This window comes from Macaca nemestrina, chromosome 20 (assembly GCF_043159975.1).
Source record: "Macaca nemestrina isolate mMacNem1 chromosome 20, mMacNem.hap1, whole genome shotgun sequence".
Classification (NCBI taxonomy): Eukaryota; Metazoa; Chordata; class Mammalia; order Primates; family Cercopithecidae; genus Macaca; species Macaca nemestrina.
Genome location: NC_092144.1, coordinates 42,810,396 through 42,835,463, shown reverse-complemented (window position 1 = coordinate 42,835,463; position 25,068 = coordinate 42,810,396). Strand labels below are relative to the sequence as shown.

The 25,068-nt window shown below is 54.5% G+C and overlaps 1 protein-coding gene across 2 annotated transcripts in view; it reads left to right on the top strand.

The window, feature by feature from the left end:
* LOC105495583 (peptidase D) overlaps nt 1–25,068 on the top strand; it is a 137,450-nt gene that overhangs the window by 94,301 nt on the left and 18,081 nt on the right. For both annotated transcript variants that reach the window (XM_011765312.2, XM_011765311.3), the window contains exons 10-11: nt 16,572–16,640; nt 18,472–18,549. In XM_011765312.2, the coding sequence (XP_011763614.2) occupies nt 16,572–16,640; nt 18,472–18,549 (147 nt within the window). The remainder of the gene's footprint in view (nt 1–16,571; nt 16,641–18,471; nt 18,550–25,068) is intronic.

Below are 25,068 nucleotides of genomic sequence, written 5' to 3'. Positions count from 1 at the left end.
CTGTTCTCAGCCAGTGTGCAGGACACCCCTCCTCCCAAACCGTGAGTGCCGGTGTACCCACCCAGGCCTCAAGATTAATTGTGTTATTTCTGTTATTCACCTGTATCATTCTGATTAGGGAAAAGTAATACCCCATCTTTATTTTTGCTTATTCGATTACTGACGAGCTTAAGCTTCTCTTGTAAGTATTTCTTGGGCATTTATCTTTGTGGGTTGTCAGTCCCTTGCCCAGTTGCAGTGGGGATATTCGTGTGTGACTTATTGCTTTGTAATCGGGCTCTTTGTATTATTGCTCTGTGTGTTGAAAATATTTTTCCCAATTTGATGTACAGAAATTGTAAATATCAGTTGTCACGTTGGTCCTTTCCTGTATAGTTTATGCCTTTGCGAGTCGCTTTTGCTGCTACCTCAATATAATCCAGTTATCAGCATGCTTTTTCTATCTCTATAGTCTTATGACTTTCTTTTAAATAATAGTTTTTGCATAATTATGAAATATTTCAGACACTGCTGTGTATACTTTAATAGATATCTGTGTTTCTGCATGGTTTCGTTTTTTATATTTAATACGTTAACTGAGCTAAACTGCATTTAAGAATAATATATAAACAAGGATTCTAGCTTTTCTGCCCATGCATAATGACTAAGTGACCTGTTGTCTTTGGAATAATGTCTTTGCCCCCCAGTATAAAATTCCACTTTTGCCGTATTCTAAATCCCCGGGTGTATTAGTCAGTATAGGGTAGCCTTTGGGGCAGTAACAACAGAAACCCAGATCTCAGTGGCTTGGCACAGCAAAGGCTCATTTCTTGCTCATGCTGCCATCTGTGGCTGGCCCAGTAGCTCTCCTCCAGCAGGGCTGCAGGGCTGCTTCCACTGCCCAACTCTGCCCCCTCTGAGAGGGAAGAGAGAGAACATGGAGAATTCACACCCACTCTTAAAAGCCATGGCCTGGAAGCAGCACGTGTCACTTCGTATTCCTCTTGGAATGAGAGTCAGTCCTATGGTCCCAGCCTAGCTGCAGGGAGGCTAAGATACGTGCCCAGAAAGAGGAAGCAGAGGGAACACAGGGCTAGATCTCCACTCAGGGCAGCCCCTGGGCAGACGGGGTTTCGGCTGCCTGTGGTTGTGTGCGCATATGCACGTGTACATGTACGTGTGAATGTTCTCTTTGGATTGTTGGCGTGTTCAAGCCTGCTATTCTTGCCATCCGTTACCCTTTCTTCAGATGTTTACTGAGGACCTACTGTGTGCTCATCACTGTGACCAGCCTTGGGTGTGGGTGACATGGGCCTGCCTCTAGGAGTGCCCTTCAAGACTGGGAGGGAACGGGAGGGTGCCAGGCTGAAAGCTCTGCAGTGTAGGAGTGGGGAGGGGCTTGCGTACAGAGGGCTTTTGGTGTTGAGAGGATGGAGAGGCCCCTTGGGGAACCCAGGGAGATTCCTGGAGAGGGGTATCAATGCCTGGCGTGCGGGTGGTTTTTGCTGGTAACTGGTGATGAGCAGGAGGTGGAGCGTGGACATCATCCTGTCTCCTGAGGGGCAGCAGCTGCCGAGATTCCACTGAGACCCCTATAGCCATGACCTCCTGGTGGGAAGGTGGGCCAGGAGGGGACCTGTTAAAGACTGGCAGGTGGATGAGGGTCAGTGTGGAAGGCGTCTGATAGAAGGTGCTAGAAGTGGGTGGGCTTGGGATGGGTGTTGGTGTGGGTCCTGGAAGAGGGAGCTCGGGGTACGCTGGACAGGTGTATGATACCCGGGCTCCCTGTGGGGACCCAGCGAGGCACATCGGGAAGCCCGGCATCCGTGGGCTTGACTCCCTCTTCCGCATCCTCTGAGCCCTCCTCGGCACTGTGCGAATTTTCTAAATTACAGTGGGTGGCACTGGTGAGATGCTTCAGAGTGTGTTCAGGGTGGTGAGTAAAGTCAAGGAACTTCCTGGCTCCTGACTCTACAGGAGAGGGGCCCAGACCCTCATCACATAACGACCAGTTCTGTCTTCAAGCATGTCTCTTACAGGGTGGGGGCCAGGAGATCGCTACCCAGAGCCAGTGCTTTGCCATGATCAGATTGCCGCCTGCCAGGACGGGGGTACGGGTTACCTATAGGCACTGTCGCTGCTGTTCACACACAGAATTCCTGCTAGCAATCTACTGGCTTTGGGGAGTAGTGTTAGTGTCATAAAGAAAGGATATTTAACTTTGCATCGATAGGCAAAGAATAATTAAGATATAATTAAAAGCACAAATTCTTCTAATTATTGGCCTTGTATAATGTATATTTAAAAACAAGACATCTGTTAAGGCTTCCTTTTGAATATATCCAGAAGCCAAAAGAGGGTAGCATTTTAATTAAAAATGGATTATTTCAAAACCAGTTTAATCATCCTGTCATCCAAAGACTTAGACCTTATTAATTAGCTATTGATAAATAGGTTTAAGCTACCCAAAAGTTGAATTCGCAGGAGTTATTCCTGGCATCCCCCGGTTGGAGGAGTATTTTTTGGGATGTGCCCTGAGTCTCTGGGGTGTCAGCAGCAAAGGTTTAGGACATGTGAGTTGGTTCTTAAATCTCCCCTCCCATCCTCTGTGGAGCCAGAGTGGACATCCTGCTGCAGCTGGGGACCGATGGGGGGCGCCTGGGGCTGTCCCACTTCCCCCACCTCCCACCTCTGTGCCACGAGAGGGTGCTGAGAGCCTGGATGGTGACATCCACACCGAGAGGTCCCCGATGGGGCACAGGTGCAGAACGTGCTAGAAATGCCACGAGCCACGACAGCCTCCGCCTCCCCAGCGCCACGCTTGGAGCACATCCCTGGCCAAGGCACTCCTCTTTTCAGGGCTGATCTCTGTAGGGGCAGCGTGACTGCCACCCCCATTCATCATCTTAAGTAGATAAAGACTTTCAAAGTGATAAATAGCGTTCCTGTTGTTCCTTCAGCCAAGTGTGACTAAAATAACGTTTGGAGTCGTGAGTGAGGATGGAAAGGCTCATTAGAAGAGGGGTTGTCGGCAGTTCACGCTTAACAGCCGGTTCGCTGCCATAAAACACAGCCGCATGTGGTGGAGGGGCCCTGCCCACCTAGGGCCCGCCCAGGCTGGCCCTGCCGGATGGTGTCTGGGCCTCCCTCCATGGCACATTTCGCTGCGTCCTGGGCCTTGTGGTTCCTTGATGCTTGGAAGAACCTTCTCAGGGAGGAGACACCTTTCACAGGCGTCTGTGATCCTCGCTTCCTGCAGGTGCTGGGGATCTGGGGCTGCAGTGACCCGGCCCCTCCTGGTTCCCTCCAGCCTAATGGGGTAACTGAGGTCACCTGCTGCATACTGACCACTGGCTTGGCGCTGCCTCCCAGGTGACCAGGTCCCTGTATCCAGTGTCCTGTGCTCACAGCACCGAGAGTGGCTCTGTGCCCATGTGGACAGACTGCTTCTTCTCTCCTCTCCAGAACCCTCAGCGGAGGGCAGTAGGGAGGGAACTGGGTACTAGACCCCCAGGATGAACTGAGTGAGTTGCAGGGGCTGCCCAGAGCTGGGCCCAGGTGCGACAGTGCTTTAGAAAGGCATTGACAGGAAACAGCACTTTCCAGAGAAAGTTAGATCTGAAACGACACATTTGTGAAGTATTTTCAGATTGTAAGGCTGAAAAAGGAATTTGATGTTTAGAAATAAAGTAGTGCTGGACTCTTTCAACACAAAACAGAAAAATGCCCTAGAGGGAATCCAAAGTAAAGCACTTTCTTTTTCTCGAAGGGGTAACTCGAGGATTCTGTCCTCACTCTACAAGGTGGGATCTGGGTGTCTCCCACTGTTGGCCAGGCTGGAGTCCAGTGGCATGAGACCTGAGATCCTCTGCCAAGCGTGTGCTCCCTAAATATTGAACCTGGGCCGGGCGCAGTGGCTCACACCTGTAATCCCAGGGCTTTGGGAGGCCAAGATGGGAGGATCACTTGAGGCCAGGAGTTCGAGAGCAGCCTGGGCAACATAGTAAGACCCTGTCTCTACAAATATAAACTAAAATGAAATAAATACATTAGCCAGGTGTGGTTGTGCACGCCAGTAGTCCTAGCTACTCAGGAGGCTGAGGCAGGAGGATTGCTTGAGCCCAGGAGTTTGAGGCTGCATCCCGCCACCTGCCATGTGGGCACTTGGGGAGCTTCTGAACCAAAGGCCTTGCCCAAGAGCGAAAAACCAGGCTTTTCCTTAAAGAAGTATTAAGGTGGAATCTCCCAGAGTTAGTCATTCCACAGGACACCCTGGCAGTTTCGGTCAAGTTCTTGTCCCACCTCTATTATTATCTGCTTAATCGTTTTCTTTCAATTGACTCATTTTTTTTTTTCCTTTAAATATATGTTTTAAGAGGCTTTTTATCCTCGTTATGAATGAAACCCAATCTAATTTGCCATTAACAGATGTTAACGCTTTAAAATAAATACCTAGTGCGTGAAGGAAATATGCTAGTGGAGTACCACATAATGTCATCCCGTGGATGGACTCGTATTGTGCTTTGGGAAATGTGAGCTCAAAGGCAGCCCCTTCCCTCCTTGCCCCTGCTCGCCCCTCCAGAAAGCTCCCTGCATACCTGGCTTGCTTCCCCCACACCTTCCTGGGGAGGATGGAGACAGGGTGCCAGTGTTCCTTAGAGGGACAGTGGCCTCTGGGTTGTGTTGAACTAGGATTATCTGCCACTCTGGCAAGCCTTTTTGTTTGTTTGTTTGTTTGTTTTGAGACTGAATCTCACTCTGTCACCCAGACTGGAGTGCAGTGGTGCGTTACAGATGTGCACCACCACGCCTGGCTAATTTTTGTATTTTGAGTAGAGACAGGGTTTCACTATGTTGGTCATGCTGGTCTTGAACTCCTGACCTCAAGTGATCCACCCGCCTCGGCCTCCCAAAGTGCTGGGATTACAGGTGTGAGCCACTGCACCTGGCCTCTGGCAATTCTTTTTGTTTCCTAGTCATATGGTTTGAGCCTCTCTGGATGTATCTGAGGGTAACCTGGGTTTTTTTTGTTGTTGTTTGTTTGTTTTTTTAAAGAGCTGAGGTCTGATATGGTTTGGCTGTGTGGATATTGAATCATGGGGGTGCTTCCCCCCATACTGTTCTCATGGTAGTGAATAGGTCTCATGAGATCTGATGGTTTTATAAGGGGAAACCTCTTCCACTGGTTCTCATTTTCTCTCTTCCCTGCCGCCGTGTAAGATGTGACTTGCTCCTTCTTGCCTTCCACCATCATTGTGAGGCCTCCCAAGCCACATGGAACTATGAGTCCGTTAAACCTCTTTTTCTTTATAATTACCCAGTCTTAGGTATGTCTTCATCAGCAGCTTGAAAATGGACTAATACAGGGTTTCACTATATCGTCCAGGCTGGACTTAAACTCCTGTGGTCCAGCGATCCTCCCGCCTCATCCTCCTGAGTACACCACCACACATGCACCACCACACCGGCTTTCTGTTCGTTTTCAAAAGGGGTAGTTTTTGTTCTAGGGCCAAGAAAGGTGTTATGTCTGCGGTCGGCATGGACTAGTGAGATTGGGTCAGACATGAGCAGGTGTTGATCCCAGAATAAGTCAGAGAACAGTTGGCCAATGGTGCTTGTGTTTACACAGCTCTTCCCAGGCCTTCCAAAGCCGGAGCTCCCTCGCTTGCTCAACGTGCCAAACACAGATCTGGAGTAACAGATTCTGAATTTCCCTCGAGGCAGGCACTGCGAGCTTTGAGTTTCTTCCTGCTCTGTGTTGTCAGCCTCCCAGGCACCAGTCGAGCTCTGCCCCTGATGTCCTGCCCTTCTTCCTGAAAATCAGTAGAGAAGGTACTCACTGGAGGGGGTCACAATGGGGCCAGCTGCTTGGGGAGGGGGTGGACTTGCCCTGAAAGCCCCAGTGAGGGCAGTGGGAAGTCCCACCACAGGAGCAGGTGACAGGAGCAGCCCCCAACCACGCTTGTTGTATAAAGGATTTCTCTTTCAACAAGACGGTGCTCCAAGCCAGCGCACAAGGGGCAGTTAGTGAGAGCAAAGAAAATAATCAGATGGCATTCTGCCTCATGACCTACATCACAATAAATTCTAGGTTGATTGATTAAGTAAATGTGCAAACAAGAAGCCCACAAAAGATGATAGAGTTTATATAATCATAGGGGTAGGGAACGACTTCTGAAAGGAAGAAGCCATAAAGAAAAAAATGTAACAGATCTGGCCAATAAAAATGTAAATTATCTGTCCAGAAATGCCATAAAGAAAATTAAGGAGCAAAGGGGAAACTTGTTACATAAATGATAGTCAGATCCACTGCCTGTGTTCTTCCTGTATAAATCCCTTAAGGATCAATAAGAAAATGATGAACATTCGCATTTTTTTTTAAAAAAAGGAACAAGTCATTCAGAAAGGAAGAAATATGAGGAAATAGACATATAAGCATGTTACAATTTGTTAGTTCATCAGTGAAACAGTGTTTTACCCACCAGATTCCCAGTCCTGCGGGCAACGGGCCCTGCGGTGTGCTGCTCAGGACCCCAAAATCCTTGAGTGTTCAGGGGTCCTTTTTGCAGAACATGCCCTGAGAATTGGAAATGTGCATTTGCTCAATAATCTCCCTTGTAGGAATTTAGCCCGAAGACAGTGAAGAGGCATAAGGCCATGGGTGGCCATCATACAGAGAGGCAGAAGCAGCCTCCATCTCTAACAGTAGGAAGTTGGTTAAGTAAATTAGAGGCTGTGGTGCTGCTCATACAGCCGTTTACTTATTCAGTCACTCAACAGAGGTATCCCAAAGACTTGTGATGTGCCAAGCACTATTCCGGTCTCTGAGGGAAACTACAGTGAACAAAAAGATAAAGCTCAAGCCTAATGGGAGGCTAGAGATCAATGGATAGATGGGTGGATGGATGGATGATAAGTAGGTAAGTAGGTAGGTAGATACAGAAATAGATGCTCATCACCTTCATGATGGATGGATGGATGGATGGATGGATGGATGGATGGATGGATGATAGATAGATAGGATGATAGCTGGATGGATAGTTGATAGGTAGGTGGTAGATATAGAAATAGATGATTGATAGAGTGATGGATGAGTAGATAGAATGATAAATGGATAGATACAGAAATAGATGATTGATAGAGGAATAGATGGATGGGTGGATAGATATAGAGGGATGGATGCATGGATAGCTAGCTAGATAGATGGATAGATAGATAGATAGATAGATAGATAGATAGATAGATAGATACAGAAGGATGGATGGGTGGATGGATGGATAGAGGGAGGGAGGGATGGATGATAAGTAGATTGACAGAAATAGATGATTGATAGAAGAATGGATAGATGGGTAGATGGATGGTAGATAGAGGGATGGATGGATGGATGGGTGGATGGATGGGTAGATGGATGATAGGTAGGTAGGTAGATAGATGATAGAGTGATGGATGGATGGACAGATGGGTAGATGGATGGTAGATAGAGAGATGGATGGATGGATGGATGGGTGGGTGGATGGATGGGTAGGTGGATGATAGGTAGGTAGATAGATGATAGAGTGATGGATGGATGGACGGATGGGTAGATGGATGATAGGCAGGTAGGTAGATAGATGATAGAGCGATGGATGGATGGGTAGTTGGATTGCAGTTAGGTAGATAGGTAGATATAGAGTGATGGATGGATGAGTAAATGGATGATAGGTAAGTAGATAGATGATGGATAGATGGATGATAGGTAGGTAGATGATAGAGTGATGGATGGATGGGTAGATGGATTATAGGTAGGTAGGCAGATAGATACAGAGTGATGGATAGATGGACAGATGGGTAGATGGATGATAAGTAGGTAGATGTAGACAGATGATTGATGGATTGATGGATGGATTGATTGATGCTAGATAGGGATAGCTAGATAAACATGTCAGATGGTGGTGAGGGTTGCAGGGGAGGAAGCTACCTTTATCCAGGGACTCAGGATACCTCCCTGTGAAGGGGAGGAGAGACCTGAAGCGGGAGAGAGCATGCTATGGCTGTCTGGGGTGGACATTCCAGACAGAGAGAAAAAACTGATCCAGTGGCCTGGTGGGAACTTGCCTGGCAGCTCCAGGAGCAGCGAGGAGTTCGACTAAGAAGACAAGACATGACGGGGGAGTAAGGGGGAGGTGGGCTGCCGATGGGAAGTCACGGTTGGTGTGAGCAGAGGAGTCCTGTGATTCTACTTAAGCTGTGGAAAGATCTGTTTGTGGAACACACTCTGCAGGGGACAAGGGCTGAAGCAGGGCGGCCAGCCAGACCACCATCACCATTCACCGTCCCCAGCCACTGTCGCCATCCCCGAGGGAGAGAGAACCATGGCCTGCACCAGGGTGGGAGCAGTGGTGGTGGAGAAAAGTGTCAGATTCTGGACATAGTGACGGCATTAAAAATAAAAATAGGCCAGGCACAGTGGCCCACACCTGTAATACCAGAGCTTTGGGAGGCCGAGGTGGGAGGATTGCTTGAGCCCAGGAGTTCCAGACCAGCCTGGGCAACATAGTGAGACCCCCATCTCCACAAAACTTTAAAAAATTTAGCTGGGCATGGTGGTGCATGCCTGTAGTCCCAGCTACTCAGGAGACTGAAGGGGGAGAATCACTTGAGCCCAGGACTTTGAGCCTGCAGTGAGCTATGATTGCACCACTGCACTCCAACCTGAGCGACAGAGTGATACCCTTTCTCTAAAAATAAAAATGAAAAACAAGAATAAAAAGTACATACATGTACCTGTGGATAAGGAAAATGTTGTTTAACAAGAATCTTCAGTGGGTCAGCCCAGCCCCTGCGCTGGACCGGGTGAGGCTGTTTGTCCCTGCAGACTTGTTTCAGCCCAGTTTGGGTCCCATTCACAGGTATGGAGGGGAGGAAGTTTCAGGACAATGACCACGTACATACAACTACTCAGAAAACCTGTTGGACTTTGTCTATAAAGCTGACCCCCCCAAAACCCTGTGATACAGCATTTCTACTCCTGGCTGTTTGCTCAACCAGAGATGCATACATGGGCCCCAAAAGACTACAAGAACATTCATGACTACACCACCCATAATAGCTACGATCTGGAAACAACCCGAATGCTCACCCACAGAAGGATGGAGAAACACACGGGGGCTCACCCCCGCAGCAGAACACAGGCCAGCAGTGAGAACCAACCAGGAACTGCTGCCCACCTAGACGGCTCCACAAACATGAGCAGCGGAAGCAGCCAACACAAAAGAGACCATATTGTTTGACTCCGTTTACATGAAGTTCAAAAGTAGGCAAACTAATCTATGGTGATAGGAGTTAGGCTACCCCTGGGGAAGAGAGACTGACCAGGTGTATGGCCAGGCACGCAGGCGTGTGCAGGTTGTGCCGGGCCATTGTGCTGTGTCTGTAGGATGTGGGTTCTTTTCTGTAGGTACATCTTACTTCCGTAAAAAGGTGAGTTTTTTTGTTTTTTTTTTTTTTAATTACAGCTTGCTTATTTATTTATTTATTTATTTCAAGACAGAGTCTGGCTTTGTCACCCAGGCTGAAGCACACTGGCGTGATCTCGGCTCACTACATCCTCCGCCTCCCAAGTTCAAGCAATTCTCCTGTCTCAGCCTCCCACATAGCTGGGATTAAGGCACCCGCCACCATGCCTGGCTAATTTTTGTGTTTTTAGTAGAGACGGGGTTTTATCATGTTGGTCAGGCTGGTCTCGAACTCCTGACCTCGGGTGATTCACCCACCTCAGCCTCCCAAAGTGTTGGGATTACAGGCGTGAGCCACCGAGCCCAGACACAGCTAATTATATTTTAAATAATTACTAAATATTAATCTGTGTTTATACATTTAAAAAAATGCCTGGAAGGATGTTCAACAAAATGTTGGCTAGAGATGATCTCTGGGTGTTAACATGATCAGGGCTTTTTTTCTTTGTGCAGAGGATTTCTAAGACTTCTCCACGTACATATAAAACCTAAGTATATTACAGTCTGACGAGCCAGAGCTTTGGGGACGGAGAAGGAGATAGAATGTTTTATCCAGTAACTAATCCGAGGAACTCAGAAACTCAACCTAATCAAGCACGTTGAAAATAAAGGGGAAGATTTGTTAATTGAATGTCATGTTATGTCCTCAGTTATGCTTAATACAAGATAGGCAATTTAGAATTCCCAATTATCCAATTAAAATGCTAATTATCTCGTGCCTTGATAAGGCAGCTCTTAGAGAGAGGGTGAGATGCTCCTGTCTGTCGTGTCTCTTCCTCCTGCTGTGACCGCTGCCGTCTTGGCCGCTGCCCTTGCCTGTGATTGGCGGATCCCCCCCTTCTGGGCGGGGCCTCAGTATCCCAGGCCTCCCCCAGACCCCAGCTCCTGCTTTCCACCAGCTGGCCTGGGGTGCCTTCGCCCAGGACTTGGTGGGCCAGTTGTCCTTGCAGACCTCTTTCTGCTCAGTTCAGGCCTCGTGCATGGGTGCGAGGTCAGGGCCCCGGAAGGCGTTAGTCATGGCATCACCCACTGCCAGTGTTTATGGAATTGAAGTTTTTCCCAGCATCTTCTTCAGCCTTCACAGCAAGCCCTGAGGTCAGCACTGTTCCGGCCCCCACCTACTGACAGACTTGAGGTTTCAGAGGCATCCGGGTCAAGACCATATGCTTTGCAGTCGGAGACCCTGCATGGACTCGAAGCCTGAACACGGATTCAGTGGGTTTCCTGACCCCAACCCGTCATTGTTCTGAGCTGCAGCATCTTCCTCTGTGCAGTGGGAAGATCCCTGAGCCCCAAAAGGGTTGTCATGCTAAATGCTGCAGTTGACTGTTCAGTTTTTCTTACTGGAGCAGCTACACAACCTGCCTCAAGCATCAGACTGAGTGGGCAGCAGGGCCTGGATTGGATCAGTCTGCCCACCCCTCCCCACAATGCAGTGCCTTGTGGGTCCCCCTTGGCAGGAGCTGAGTAGTCAGGGAGAGTGACCTGGGCGGCAGTGGGGCTCTAGGAGTGTGACTTCACCTGATTGGCCACGTGGAGATGGTCCATACAAGCCCAAGACGCCTGGCCCCATATACCCTGTGACCATGCCGGCTGGCCTTCTGGAAGTCCTGGTAGGAGGGTGTTGCCCCAGGTCAAACCGTCTCTGTCTGTAGACCAGGACGGGGGTGGGAGCAGCGAGAGGAGGGAGTGAGGAGCTCCGGGCAGCAGAGCAAGCTGCCGAAGCCGAGCACCGCATCTGCTGCAGACAGCCCGTGTCTGACGCTGCCGTGTTGGTGCCGGCTACACGGTGATGCTGACCAGCTAGCACCAGTTTTATTAATCATGCATTTCTGCCTTTAGTCCAAGGCTTCAGGTCAGTCCCTTCTTGGTAACACTTCACGTGAATGCCTCTTGCTCATTTCAGGCACTTGGAGCCTCAGCGGGTGTTCATTCCTAGCTTTCTCTCTGTTTGTCCTCATGCTGGGGCCTGGGGAAGGGGAGGCATGGGACAGCCCCCCAGTTCACTGCCAAGTCCCTGTGCCTGTTCTTTGGGAGACCCACAGGGAACAGTGCTAAAGGAGCCGGGACCCACCTGGGAGTTGGGGCAGAGCCTTGGATAGGTCGCTGGTACCACCCAGGCGGCAATTCCAAGGGTAGGGCTTGGGCGCCTTCGCCTATACCTTCTGATGACCCACTTGGTCACCGCAGAAGAACGGTGTGGAGCAGCTCCCCTCCTTCCATGGGAATTCAAGAAGAATGTAGCACGTGCTTCTAGTTGCATGCAAAAGGAGCTATGCCAGGGCTCCACCGGTAGAAACATCCGGTTTTGCCTCCAAGTCCTCCATAGTGGCTGCTCCCACTTTGGGGACCGTAAGACACCCTCTGCTCGGCCCCAGGTGTCTCAGGGCGTTCCTTGCAGGACTGCATGGCCCTTATTCCGAAAAGGATTTTCCTTTAGTAACTGGTGTATCACGTTAATTACACAATTATGGTCATGTATACCCAGAAAATATCGCAGCAATTACCTAAACTAAATGAATGTGAATTATAAGCAACTTAGTGCTGAGACAGCTAGACACAGCATAACTGCTTGGCCCCAAACATCAGGAGGTACTTCTCACCCTCTGTGGCTCTCTCCCTCTTACACGTCCCAGGCCCACCCCAGGAAGGTGGGGACCCTGGGTCAGCTCTCTGAGGGTGAGGGGCAGCCGTGAAGGGATGGTGGGCACAGGCGCCCTCTGTCCAGCCAGAAGCCTGTCTGTGCGCACGTGTCCCGGTAGCTGGTGCAGAGGACACACCTCCGCGTTTTCGCTGGTGAACATTCTGGAGACGCTGGAAGTGTGTGGGCCCGAGAAGGACTTCTGTAGAGAACTTGGCTGCCTGGAGGGTGCGGGAGTGGGTGTCCGGGCCGTGGACCTATGCAGATTCTCTTTGGTTTTAAAGGAATAGTCAAGAGGCTGCTTCTCAAAGCCTGGCACAGGATGCCCACAACCTCCTCTCCTGCTGCCTGAGGAGGGATCCCCATTCTCCAGGCTCCCTCCAGGCTCCCTCCAGGCCTCTGAACAGTGACTGCGATGGCTAGGTCACTGTACACAGAGCTCCTTGGGTGCCAAACACTATTCTGTATACTCCATGTATGTTAAATCATTTGACTGACATAGCAGCCCTGGGAGGGAGGCACCAGTATCATCCCCATTTTACGGATGAGGAAACTGAGGCACGGAGAGGCCATTCAGCTGGCCAGCGGCAGAGCCAAGATTTGCCCTTGAGGTTGGTGTTGAGTCCCAGAAGGCGGGGTATGTGGGGCCCAGAGCAGGGAGCCCAGCACAGGGACTGGGGTGCGGAACACACTCCCCACCTCAGGTTTGTAACCCCATGTCCCGACTACCTGCTTTCCTAAGCCCTCTGCCCAACTGCGGGGGTTTCACTAGCTCTGCCTATTTTTGCTCCCAAGCTCCTGTTCCCGGCCCAGCCTCCTCTCTCCACCTCTTGAGTACCTGAGATCCATTGAGGCCCAGCTGGGGAAAGGGAATGATGTGGCCTGGGCCGCCCCTTACACCGCCTCACTGACCTCTTCGGCACCACCCCACCCGTGCTGGAGGCACATAGCTTGGTCGACACTTGCTGCCAGGCAGCCCTTCCACCACTGTCTGGGCAGCTGCAGCATTTTTATAGGACTGTGGTCCGTCTTCATGTTAGGTGATAAACTTCTGAGGACAGGAGCTGGGCCGTGTGCCCGGGAGCGCTCCACGGGCTGGATTTGTGGGTCCCAGCAGGAAGCCTAGTGACACGGTCTCTGGGGACCCCATTCCTGCAGATCTGGGTCTGGGAACTTGCTGCTCCTGCCCCATTTGTCATCTCCTGGCACTGACAGATGTGCCTGCCCCCCTGACACTGCAGTAACTCCATCCACCTTATTATTCACCACTCACCTAGATTCCCCCTGGTTGCTTAAGGCCTCTCTCACTTCCGCCTGGATACAAGCCTCTTCTACCCAAGTCTTGCCTGGGAGAAATTTATAGACGAAGGTGTTAGAGGAATGGCCACATAAGGAAAAACAACGGGGCCAGGATGTCGTTGCTGGGACTTAGGCAGACCACGGCCTCCTCTCAGCCAATCAGGAAGCCGCTTCCTGCTGCTGGGGAGGAGGTGCACGCTGGGCTTGAGCCTAGCTGGGGTATGTGCACCACCCCATCGCCTTCCAGGTGAGCAGGAGGGAGCAGGGGCTGTTAGACCCAGCTGGACCCGGGCTGCATGGGCTGCACGTGTGAGTCGCAAATTTATGGACGGAGCCTGCGGAGATGGTTGCAGAGGGGCGGTGGCACTCCTGCCTGTCTTGCTGGCTGCTGCCCTCTGCTGGAGAGCCTGTTCCGGGTGTTAATTATTTTGGGTGGGTAGTAGCTAGCCTGCTCCAGGGATGAGTTGGCTGGACCCCTCCTGCCTCGCACTTGGAGGAGTTGTGATGCTGCCGCTGCCATGGCATGTCGGCCATCCGTGGAACAGGCTGTCAGCCTGTCCTCATAGCCCACACTTGCTCCTGGTCAACCCAGCACCACTCGCCAAGCTCTGGCCCAGAGCTCTGGCCCAAATATGCGGGGGCTGCACGTTGCCTCTGCATCAAGCATGGGCCGCGGTTTGGAGCGTCCACCCCTCAGTGCGCACCCCTTGAAGATTAAAACTGTGACGGGCTTACACGTATCCACAGGCCTCTGTGCCGCCACATCTGCCCAGAACTTGGGTGCCCTTGTGCGTCCACACCCCCAGCCCAAAATCTTCAGAAAACATGGGCTCGTTTTGCCCACCAGTTATTGCCACCAAAGCACCAGTGTGTCCTCAAGTTGCGTCAGAAAAGGTCATTTAAAACAAAATTCAGGGCTGAAGTCCAGTGTGAAGCATTTCAGCCTCTTACAGGCTGGCGTGAATATCCAGCACGTGGTGCTCCTCCTCTTTCCAGCTCCTTCCTGTGGAATAGTGTGTGGAGTTGTCAACGTGGCTGGCAAAGGTGACCAATGTCAGGCCGCACTTCGCAGGTGAAAACTGGGTCAGCCTTTCTTTAGTTTGGTGCTTCTGTGAGCTGTGCCTTCGTGAAAGTACTATTTTTTTCTTAAAAAGCAGCAAAGGCATTCAGAGACAGTTGTCTCCACTGAGTGGGTTATGCAGGGGGAAGCTTGCTGCAGGCGAGAGAGCCAAGTTTCCTCACTGCCTCCCCTTTCTGATTTTTTTTATTGTATTGATTGATTGATTGATTTTTAAGAGATGGGGTCTCACTGTGTTGCCCAGGCTGGTCTTGAACTCCCGGCCTCAAGCAGTCCTCCAACCTTGGCCTCCCAAAGTGCTGGGATGACAAGTGGGAGCCACTGCGCCCGGCCTGCCTCTCCTTTGTTGTAGAATATGTGAGTTCCTCTGTACATGCAGGTGGCGTCTCTGTCCCTCTGCCTGTCTTTTCTGAAGCCAGCCAGTCCCAGTGCAGCCCGTGGTTGTCTGCAGGTCACTTGTCCCACAGAGGCCCTCTGTCCCCATCACATCGAGAATGACCATGTGACCCCCGAGCTTCACTTCTGTCGGTGCAGGACCACATCTCCCAAAGCCAAGGGAGCACCCCTGTTCGACGGCGTCGGTCAGGCCTCTTCTTGGGCTGTCTAGGAGGGTGCCACAGAGGTGTGCAGTGGCTTCTGAGGCCGCCTCTCTGGCCTGACACACAGGGCTTGCCACATGGGGCGCTGGCCTTGCCCGCCTTGGTAGGAACGTGCCTGGACTGTGGCGAAACTCAGCGCTGAGACTCCCAGGAGGTGGAAGCGGCCTCCTGAGCGCTTGCGCCACCAATTCTGGGGGCTGGGGGCGGCTGAGGAGGGGAGCATGTGGCTTCCTTGCCTCCCTGGCAGTTCCTGAAATCCTTTATTTTCAGGAAATATTTCACTCACAGATACCCAATTATCCTGTGAGGTTTGGAAGGCAAGTCTGAAAGCCGATTGAATCTACCACAGCCATTCCTGCATAACAACTGCTTAATACCCAATCATGACAATTATACGTAATTTGTGTTGACAGTGCCTAGAAGACGAAACTCCCCTGTATGGACGTTCTCTAAGGCAGGCCTGGAACGTGCAGGGCAGGACCGCCACGTGGCGTGCCCTCGGGCGGCCGCAGTGACTGCCCTGGTTGGGGGTGGGCAGGTGGGGGCCACCTGGGCCTACCTCACCTGGTGGCAGGTGGACCAGCTGTGGTCTGGCAGGAAAGCTATTGCCGAGGCCTCAGGGAGGGGGTGAGGGCAGCTCCCCACCACCACACCCCTCACCAGCTGGGTTCTGCAGAGGAAGACCAGGGCAGAATGACTCAGTCCCTTGGAGCTCAAAGACCCATGCAGCGACTGCGCTACCATCCGCCGTCCTAGAGGCCTCCCCGATGCTGGCTCTGGGCTCAGCCTGGGGGCTGGGGCTTGTCTTTCTCTCCAGGCTTGGCTGTGGCCCCACCTGCTCAGGGTGGGAGCTTGTGGAGGGGGCCCAGCGAGGATGTGGCTTGTTCCAAGGAGGGAGAAGCAGGATGTGTGCCCCAGGCCTTGCCTCTCCCACATCGCTGAGGACCACCCTGCTCTGCCCCACCTGCAGGAGGCCTGTCCCTCACCCCTTCTGCCCACAGCTCCTGTGCCCTCTCCCCGGGTGAGCACAGGCCGTGCATCCAGCCCCTCCTGGCAGGGTGGGTGGTGGCCACTGGGCACAGAGTCATAGTGAATCACTTCCTCCAACTCTGCAGAAATGTGTGGCCTCTGGCCCAGCCTGGCTTCCCCCAGGGCCCAGGCTCCGGAAGTCCCATCTGTCCTGATGTGCCTGGGAAGCCACTCGCCATGGCAGGGGAGGCTGGCGAGCTCCTCTGGCAGATGGCCGCGCTCTGCTGGGCCCCCAGCTTCCCTGTCTCTCCACACTGGCCTCTGAGATTCTGCAGCCTGTGACTGACCCCCAGGCTGTAAGCCTCACAGACTCACACTGAGAGTTTGGACCATTTTGGGGCCACAGCAGGGGAGCACATGGGCCAAGGGCCTTCCCTTGGGGTTCATGGGGCTTGTGGAGTGGGGTGTACCTGCTCTGATGCCCCCACCCTAACGCATCTCTCCCCCTGCAGCCTCTTCGAGCACTACTGCTACTCCCGGGGCGGCATGCGCCACAGCTCCTACACCTGCATCTGCGGCAGGTAAGTGGGGCACCCTGGCTCCCCTGGGGGTGACCAGTGGGAGGAGGTAGGGCAGTTAGTGGGGGGCTCCACCATCCCCCCAGCTCAGCCACACTTGCTCACTCACACGCCCACACCAGTGCCTGGCCCAAGCTTGGAAGTCGCTCCTCGCTCCCAAGACTCCAGGAGCTGAGGTGACCTCTGCCTGCAGGACCTGGCACTGGGTGAAGGAGGGAGCATGGCTTGCCCATTGCAGAGAGGCTGCTTGGCATCCCCTCCCTCCTGTCCCCAGCTGGTCAGCACAGCAGCTAAGCACAGGAAGGCCACTCCTCGACACAGGCACACACAGAGCGTGTGGGGACCGGGCTGTGAGCCCAGGCTGGGCAGCTTCTGTGTGCAGCAGGGGTGGCGTGTGGAAGGGTCAGTGCAGAAAGCGGTGGCAGTGTGTCCGTGTGTGGGTGTGGCTGCATGGGGCCCAGTGCTGCTATATGTGGGTGTGCATGTCACTGTTGGTGTGCCTGCTCATGGCACATGGTGGCGAGGGGCAGGGCTCTGTGTGGGTGTGTGTGCTTGGGTGTGTGCCATCAACACATGGCTGGGTGTGCTTGGAGGCACACACATGGTCGAAATGACCATGATACGGGATCACTGCCACGCTGTCCGGGCCATGCACAGCAGCGTGTGTCCCTTTGGGTGTGTCTGCCCCCACATACATCCTGGCTGTGGGCGTGGCCCCCTCGTCTCCTGGGCTCTCCCAGCCAATCTCGCTGCTCTCTGCCCGGGCTCTGCCCCTCGAGTCTGGCCCCTGCTCTGCCAGGATGGAGCCGGGCAGCTCTGCCAGTGTGCACGTCCCTGGCACATGAATAATACATGTGAACATCTCAGTCCTTGGAAATGTTCTCCTCTGGTGGATGGAGAGAAAATCATTATTTCTACTTTTATGATTCCCGAGGCTTCTGAGCAGGGCCATAAATATTACACCCAGGTGGGATTTTTTTCCCCCACTTTGGACAGACTTAAGTCCTTTTTTTCTTAAAGGCATCGCTCATTAGGGAAGCCACCTCGGGCAGAGGAGCGAGGAGCCTCTTGGTTTCCTGTCTCTGCAGCCCGGTCAGGATGCCAGGGCGGCTCCAGGACAGCCGGGGCCCTTTCCACAGGCCCTCTCTCCTTTGGCTACCAGGAAAGGAGGGCGTCCGTAGGGCCCTTCTTCAGGCCCAGGAACTGCTGTTTCTCCCTTTTTGCTCTTTTTTAAATTTAAAGACAGGGTCTCCCTCTTTTGCCCAGGCTGGAGTGCGGTGGCATGATCATAGCTCACTGCAGCCTCCACTTCCCAGGCTCAGGTGATCCTCCTAGCTCAGCCTCCTGAGTAGCTGGGATTACAGGTGTGAGCCACCACACCCGGCTAATTTTTTTGCATTTTCTGTAGAGGTGGGGTTTCGCCATGTTGCCCAGGCTGGTCTCGAACTCGTGGGCTCAAATGATCCACCCATCTTGACCTCCCAAAGTCCCGGGATGACAGGTGTGAGCCACCACACCCAGCCCATTGCTAAGCTTTACGTGTGCTCCACGTGGTGCCCACATCCCAGCCCAGAGGGCAGCTGCCTAACCACGCTTTCAGCCGGAAGGCTCTGCCACAGACTGAGGCTGGTTGCCAGCCATGTGGCTGTGGGGTGACAGGGCCACCATGTCCCCCAGCCTCCCCTCTGGCTGTGGACCTGGTCCAACCACGCCTGGGCCCCTGCTGGAGGTAGGGACAGTGCTGCCCATGGGCAGGGGATTGGGCATCCATCCCCTCTTCCAGAGCCTGCTGCGTAAGGATGGGCTTTGATCACCCTCCCCTGGCTCTTTGCAGTGGTGAGAACTCAGCCGTGCTTCACTACGGACATGCTGGGGCCCCCAATGACCGAACGATCCAGAATGGGGACATGTGGTAAGTAGGGCCACTGGCCCTGGCTCTGTGTGTGAACAGCCAGGCCAAGGTTGGACTCAGCTTCAAGATGGACCAGAAGCCCCTGGGCCCCTGTCCTGAGAGGGTTAACCACAGCAAGTCCCTGGGCTTCTTGGCCCAGATTTCTCTGCCAAGGCCATCGGGCTGCGTGGTGCCTTCTCCAGGGCCAAAAGCCTGCACCACCCCAAGGAGCACTGAGAGAGAGGGCGCAGGAGAGGGGGTCCCCCACCGATGGTTTCCTGTGGGCCCTGGGATTGTGGGCTCTCTGAGGGTGCCTGAACCATCCCCAGCCTCTGCCCAGGCTGTCCTCTCCATTTAGGGGGCATCATGCTCACATCTTTATGTCTTGGTCTGGAGCTGGGAGGACCCCAGGGAGCCTCCCACGCTCTGAAACCTGCCATCCTCCTGCCGCGGGAACCCATTGCCTATGCGGCCCTGCATTCAGCAAAGTCGGCGGTACTGACCTGCGGCTGTGTGCAGGGCTTTCCTGAGCACGATTTGCTGTGCTCACAGCTCTTCACAGAAGCCATGACAGAGATGTGGGCAGGCCCTGTGGCCTCCGCCCCTCGGGTAGGCTCTTGTCTCACTGGAGGACTTGCAGTCCTACCCACAGCCCCTCAGTGTTCAGGACAGAGCAGCTGGGCTGCCCCAGGGCGGGGAAGGGGTATGTGAGTACCTGTAGCCTGGCCCCTGCTCAGTCCCTCCATGTTCTTTGCCTGTCCCCTGCACGTCCAGATGTCAACCAGGGCCAGCCTAGGCAATGCAGAGCTCCTGAGAGCTGCCCCAATGCTGGGACCGTGGCTCTGTCTTGGCCCTGGTCCTGGTCCCACGCAAGCCCTGTCTTGGCCTCCCCACATTTCACCGTAGTCACTGACCAGCAGAGGAGGTGCCTTGTCCCTCCCGGTTCTTTGGTGCCCTTCCTTCTATGGCGGATGCACCTGAACAAGCTTCCCACAGAGCCCTCTGCCCCCCAGCAGCGTGGCGTGTCCTCTCAGGCCTGTGTCGTGCCTGGCTGGGCTGCTTCCGCCTCCCCATCAAGGAGCCATCCCAATGTGCCAGCTCCTTCAGCAGGAGTTCCTGCGATAGCTGCTCACGGGCCTGGATCCCGCCTCGCCCTACGGCAGGTAGTGGTGGGAGCCCATCCCCAAGAATCCCCAGACATGCCCACTGAAGGACAGGAACATACATGCCCAGACCTACGGACAGACAACCAGCTGCCCAGAGAGCCACCGAGCGTTGAGCTGTCAGGGCCGAGTATTTGCGGGAACACACTGAGTCTCAGGGTCCTCCCTGCCCTTGGGCATATGGTCCACTGAGACTGCCCGGGCTCCCTGCTCACCCAGGTCCGTAGCTGATGAGCTGTTCCAGCTCGGGCCACGCTGACAGGAGCCCAGCTCGCCCTTGGGTGGGGCCAGCACATGCCGCAGCAGTAGGGCTGTGTTAGGAACACGGCAGGTTGAGGGGGCAAACGGAGGCAGGCCGGTGGAACTGCTGCCCACTGCGCGCTGGGTCTCAGTGGACTCCCTGGCCTGCCTGACAGCACTGGCTCCATGGATCCTGATTCAGTCTGGCACCACAGTGAGCCCCACAAACGGTGGGGCTGGGCATCCACCATGCTCGGGGCTGGGAGGGTCAAAGCAGAGCTCAGCTCTCCTCCTACACGTAGCCTGGGGCCCCAAGGTGACCGGGCGCTCCCTGTGTGTCTCTGTGGATTTTTTCACCCGCTCCTCACCCTGATCCTGCAATGCAGGCACCTCATCCCATGTGTGGGCCAAGGAACTCGGACACAAGGAGGGCACCAGGCCCAGTTGAGGCCAGAGGCACTTAGGGAAGGAATTGGGAAACTCAGACTTGGCTCAGCAGGGGACTAGAGCAGGAGAGGGTGGCAGCCCTGCCCCCATACCGTGGATCCACCAGTGGCTCCAGAGACCACCTGCCCTCCTCCTGAAACTTTTCTTTTTAAGGCACAGTGTTGCTCTGTCTCCCAGGCTAGAGTGCGGTGGCACAGTCATAGCTCATTGCAGCCTCGAACTCCTGAGCTCAAGTGATCCTCCCACCTCAGCCTCCCAAGTAGCTGAGACTACAGGTGCAAGCCACCATGCCCAGTGAATTTTTTTATTTTTAATATTAAAAAGACAGGGTCTCACCATGTTGCTCAGGCTGGTCTGGAATTCCTGGGCTTAAGTGATCCTCTTGCCTCGGCCTCCCAAAAGTGTAGGGATTACAGATGTGAGCCACGGTGCCCAGCCCTGAAACCTTTTCTGACGCTGTTTAACCCTGTAGCCCATTCTGGCTGGGCCAGGAGGACAGGACATGGGAACCCAGTCTCAGGGCAGAGGCAGGCACCCAGCCACACCAGTGGGTTCACAGTCCAGGAGGCACTTCTGGGTGGCTGGAGAGCCCTGTGCCAGAGCCACGTGGCCATGAGCTTTTCTCCTCTGTGGGCTCAGCACACCCCAGAGGAAGTGGCTGCTCCTTTATGACCCTCTTTATCTGCCCCAGAGAGGGTCCTCACCCTGTGAGAGGCTAATCCCAGACGCTGTGGCCTCGGCCCTCTGGGACAGCACATGGCACCTGCATCTCCCGGCTGCAGCTGTAAAGGCAGGAGTGATCCGAGGATGTTAATGCCAAGTCCAAATTGGTGATTTGATTTTTCTAGTGCCGACTTTGAAATGTAGCCAGTAGAATAATTATGAGTTTATTGTAGTCAATTTATTATGCAGCATTTAGAACAACATGTTTTGTTGATTACTGCTACTGCCAGATTGCTGGCGGCATTTATAATCCATTGTTGTATTGAAATTGATCTGCCAAGCGCCTACTGCGTTCGGTAAATAATAAATCACTGTGTTATCCCAACATAAAAGCCACGATACTTCATCCTAAGGTATGAAACTAAAGCATGAGCCCAGCATAGAATTCCCCCTGAAGCCGAGCACCTCCCAGAGCAGCGCACCTGCTGCAATGGCCTGCTGTGGGTTTTAGTCCTTTGACTGGGTGAAGATACCCCAGAGAGATTTTAGCTTCTAGGAATGGGATTTTGCAGGGAATCAGAGCCGGTCCAGGGCAGCCAGATTATACAGCTGTACTGGAGAAGGGTTGGGGGTACTAAGGGGAGACCAGCCTTTTCCAATCCTCTCTCCACAGTCCCAGATACGAGCACTCCCCCAGCACTCACGCACATGGATACACACACACGGAGCTGACCGAGGCCGTGCTGCGTGGCAGTGATCACGGGGCAAGCCCCTGCCTCCCTGTCTCGCAGTGGCCACCTAGCACAGCGTGGGCCCTCTTCGGGTGAGAGCGGCAGCCCCGGTGTCCTCACTGAGCTGGGCAGGCCAGGCCCTGATGCCCACTTCCAGCAGCTGGTTCTGCAGCACAGGCTGGAGGTGCGAGCCACAGGCAGAGCTTGGACCAGGCCTGGCTTATTCTCAGACAGCTCCTGTCCCGTGGCTGTCCTGTTCTGTGTCTTCAGCCCAAAAGTGTCCTCCATGTTGTGTGTGCCAAGTGGGATTTGGGGTTGGCTAGGCCCCCCTCCCACTCCTCCATCCTTTACCCTTCTAGCAGCTTCCCTGGAGCTAGGCTGAGTCCACTGTTGGCCACAGTCATGGCCCGAGAGGGCCTGTGATCCAGACACCCTGGTTTCTCCTTCAGGTCAGGCTTGTCAGCCAAGGACTGAGACAGACATCCTGAGGGCCGTCCCTTACCCCCAGCCAGCCACCCCCCGGCCCCTTCACACTTCTCTGGGCGGGATCCGCCCCACCCGCTCGCATGCAGGCAGGGATGAGGGGTGGGACTTTGTGGTGGCTGCACATCCTCTCGGCCTGGTCCAGAGCCAAGCGGCCCTATGTGGGGCCTGTAGCCACCAAGCCTCTGGGGGTTTTGCTGTTGTTCTCAGAGCCTTTTCCTGCTGCGACCGTGGGGTTCACCATGAACCCCATCTCCAAGTCACTGTATCAGAGGGGCCATTCGCTGCTTTTTGTTTTCCTTTAAGCACCCAGGCAGATTTTCTTTTTTCTTTTTTTTTTTTTTTTTTTTTGAGACGGAGTCTCGCTCTGTCGCCCAGGCTGGAGTGCAGTGGCCAGATCTCAGCTCACTGCAAGCTCCGCCTCCCGGGTTCCCGCCATTCTCCTGCCTCAGCCTCCCGAGTAGCTGGGACCACAGGCGCCGCCACCTCGCCCGGCTAATTTTTTGTGTTTTTAGTAGAGACGGGGTTTCGCCGTGTTAGCCAGGATGGTCTCGATCTCCTGACCTTGTGATCTGCCCGTCTCGGCCTCCCAAAGTGCTGGGATTACAGGCGTGAGCCACCGCGCCCGGCCATCACCCAGGCAGATTTTCAAGAACAGGGTTACAAAAGCGCAGCACGCCTGCTAATTAACTTTCAGCACGGTCACACGGAGCGAGGCGCCTGAGGTCACTGAGGCCTTTCCTAAGTGGGAGGCCCCAGAAGGCCCCTCCCTACTCAGTCCAGCCCCTAGCAGGTTTGTGTGAACACAGAGGTGACCAGGACTCATCCCCCCGCTCCTCCTGGTCATCTTCTGAGCCCCTGTGTGCTGCCCCTTCCTTCCACAAACAGCCTGGGCTGTGGGCACCAGAGCCACTGCAGGCCAGCACGCTTTGCAGCTGGGGCAGGGGGCGCATGGTCCGTGATTCCGGGAAGCAGTGCGTCCAGAGAGGGCCCACCCCTCGCAGCACTCCGGGCCTGAGGCCGCCCCAGGTCCGAGGCAGGCTCACCCCACAGGGCAGAGGTGGAGGGCTCTGGTTGGGAAAGCAGCTGGGACACTCCTCCTGCCTCCCTCACTTCTCAGGTGGTGTGGGTTGGGGGGTGGGCCTTAACCTACCGTGGCCCCTCGCAGAGTTTCTAGAGCACGTGTCCCAGAATGCCCCAGGCCTTGGTTGCCCCACTCAGGATGCAGCGGGTGGGCAGTGAGCCGGTCCTTCCAGCACTGGCCAGAAGAGGGCAGCATTGTCTCAGGATGGTAGGCCAGGCCTCACCCCTGCTGGATGTGGTCATCTGTGTTGCTCCTGGGCATGGGGGGTGGGTGGCCAGCCTGGCTAGGCGGAGACACCTGTGCCAGCCCTCACACTCAGCAGCCACCAGTGCCCTCTTCCCCTCCTTCCCCGTCTAGATAATGGCGAGCCCTCACCTCTGCAGGCTGTGGGGTGCCCGCTCACCCAGGACCTCAGCAGCCACCTTGGCCTCACATGGGCCCTGTAGCCTGGGATGTGGCGATCCTACTCACTCCTGCTGTCTACTCAGCCTGTGTCTGTCTGCCACCATCGCGCTGTGGCCCCCACAGGTGGCAAGCTCCTGGGGACCCCCTCGCCCTGCTCCACCTGGGGCCCGGTACCTTGGTGAGCTCCAGAGTACAGTGTTGCCCCCAGGCCTGCTCTCTGCTGCCCGGCCCATCCCAGCCCTCCCCCACCGCCTTCCTATTCCCTCCGAGGCAGGCTTGTTGTCACCAGCCAGCCCTGCCCTGAGCACTCTGCAGTCTTAAAGACATGCTCTTGGGGGCCACAGAATGCCTTCCGGAGGGTCCAGACCCACAGGCGTGGCTGTTCCATCCCATCCCAGTTAGCAGCATGCTCTCCATTCTCACCTGTCCTCACACACGTGGACAGGCCTGGTTATGAGCTGACACCTGCCCACGTGTTTTCAGTTTGTCTCTTGTTTGTGCTTTGTGGCTGCACCCTCAGCTGATGTCATGACCCACAGCTTGAACAGCACTTGTCCAGACGGCCCGGGTGCTCCCAGACATCATGAGACACCGGTCACCAAAAAAAGCAAAATGCAGCATGTGCTGTGCGTGTGACTCTCCCTCCCGCCTGCCAAGGCCACTGCCCTGACGCCCGGGCCTCACCCCACTGTGCTTTCCTGGCAGCTGTCCTTGTGTCTCACCCACCTCTTGACAAGACACCCCACAGTGCTCTTCTGGGACCCTGGACCCTTGCTGGTGCCGTGCCTCTGTCCATGTCATGTGTAAAATGGCAATGCCAGTTCCCTCCGGACACCCAGGAGGCCCACAGCATGCAGCTGCTCCCGTCACCCACCGCGTGCACCAGGGATTGCTGGCTCTGGGTACCAGAAGCTGCTGCTGTCGTGGGCTGGTGGCACGGGCAGCTTTCCTGTATGCCCAGGCCCTGGAGGAGTGGCCATCACACGGGAAGGGAGCAGAGACGCCCAGGAAGGCACTGCAGAGAGGTCCCCTTGGTGGGTTAGGCCATGGCACGAGGAGCCTCAAGGACTCCGAGTGGTGGCCTTTGCCCCTGCTGGCCATGCTTGGAGCTTGGCACTCCACGGAAGGCCTGGCTAGGAGCAGGCAGCCAGCCCATGCACCCTGGAGACCACAGCTCGCCGCTGTGTCTGCAGGGGCCGCCCACTGCAGCAGACGAAGGGAAAAGTGACCCGTACACCTTCCTTTCTGTCTCACACTGAGGAGAAGCAAGGGCTTCCTGCTGCTCAGAAATCCCCCAGCCTGGCCTGGGACACCGACCAGGGCA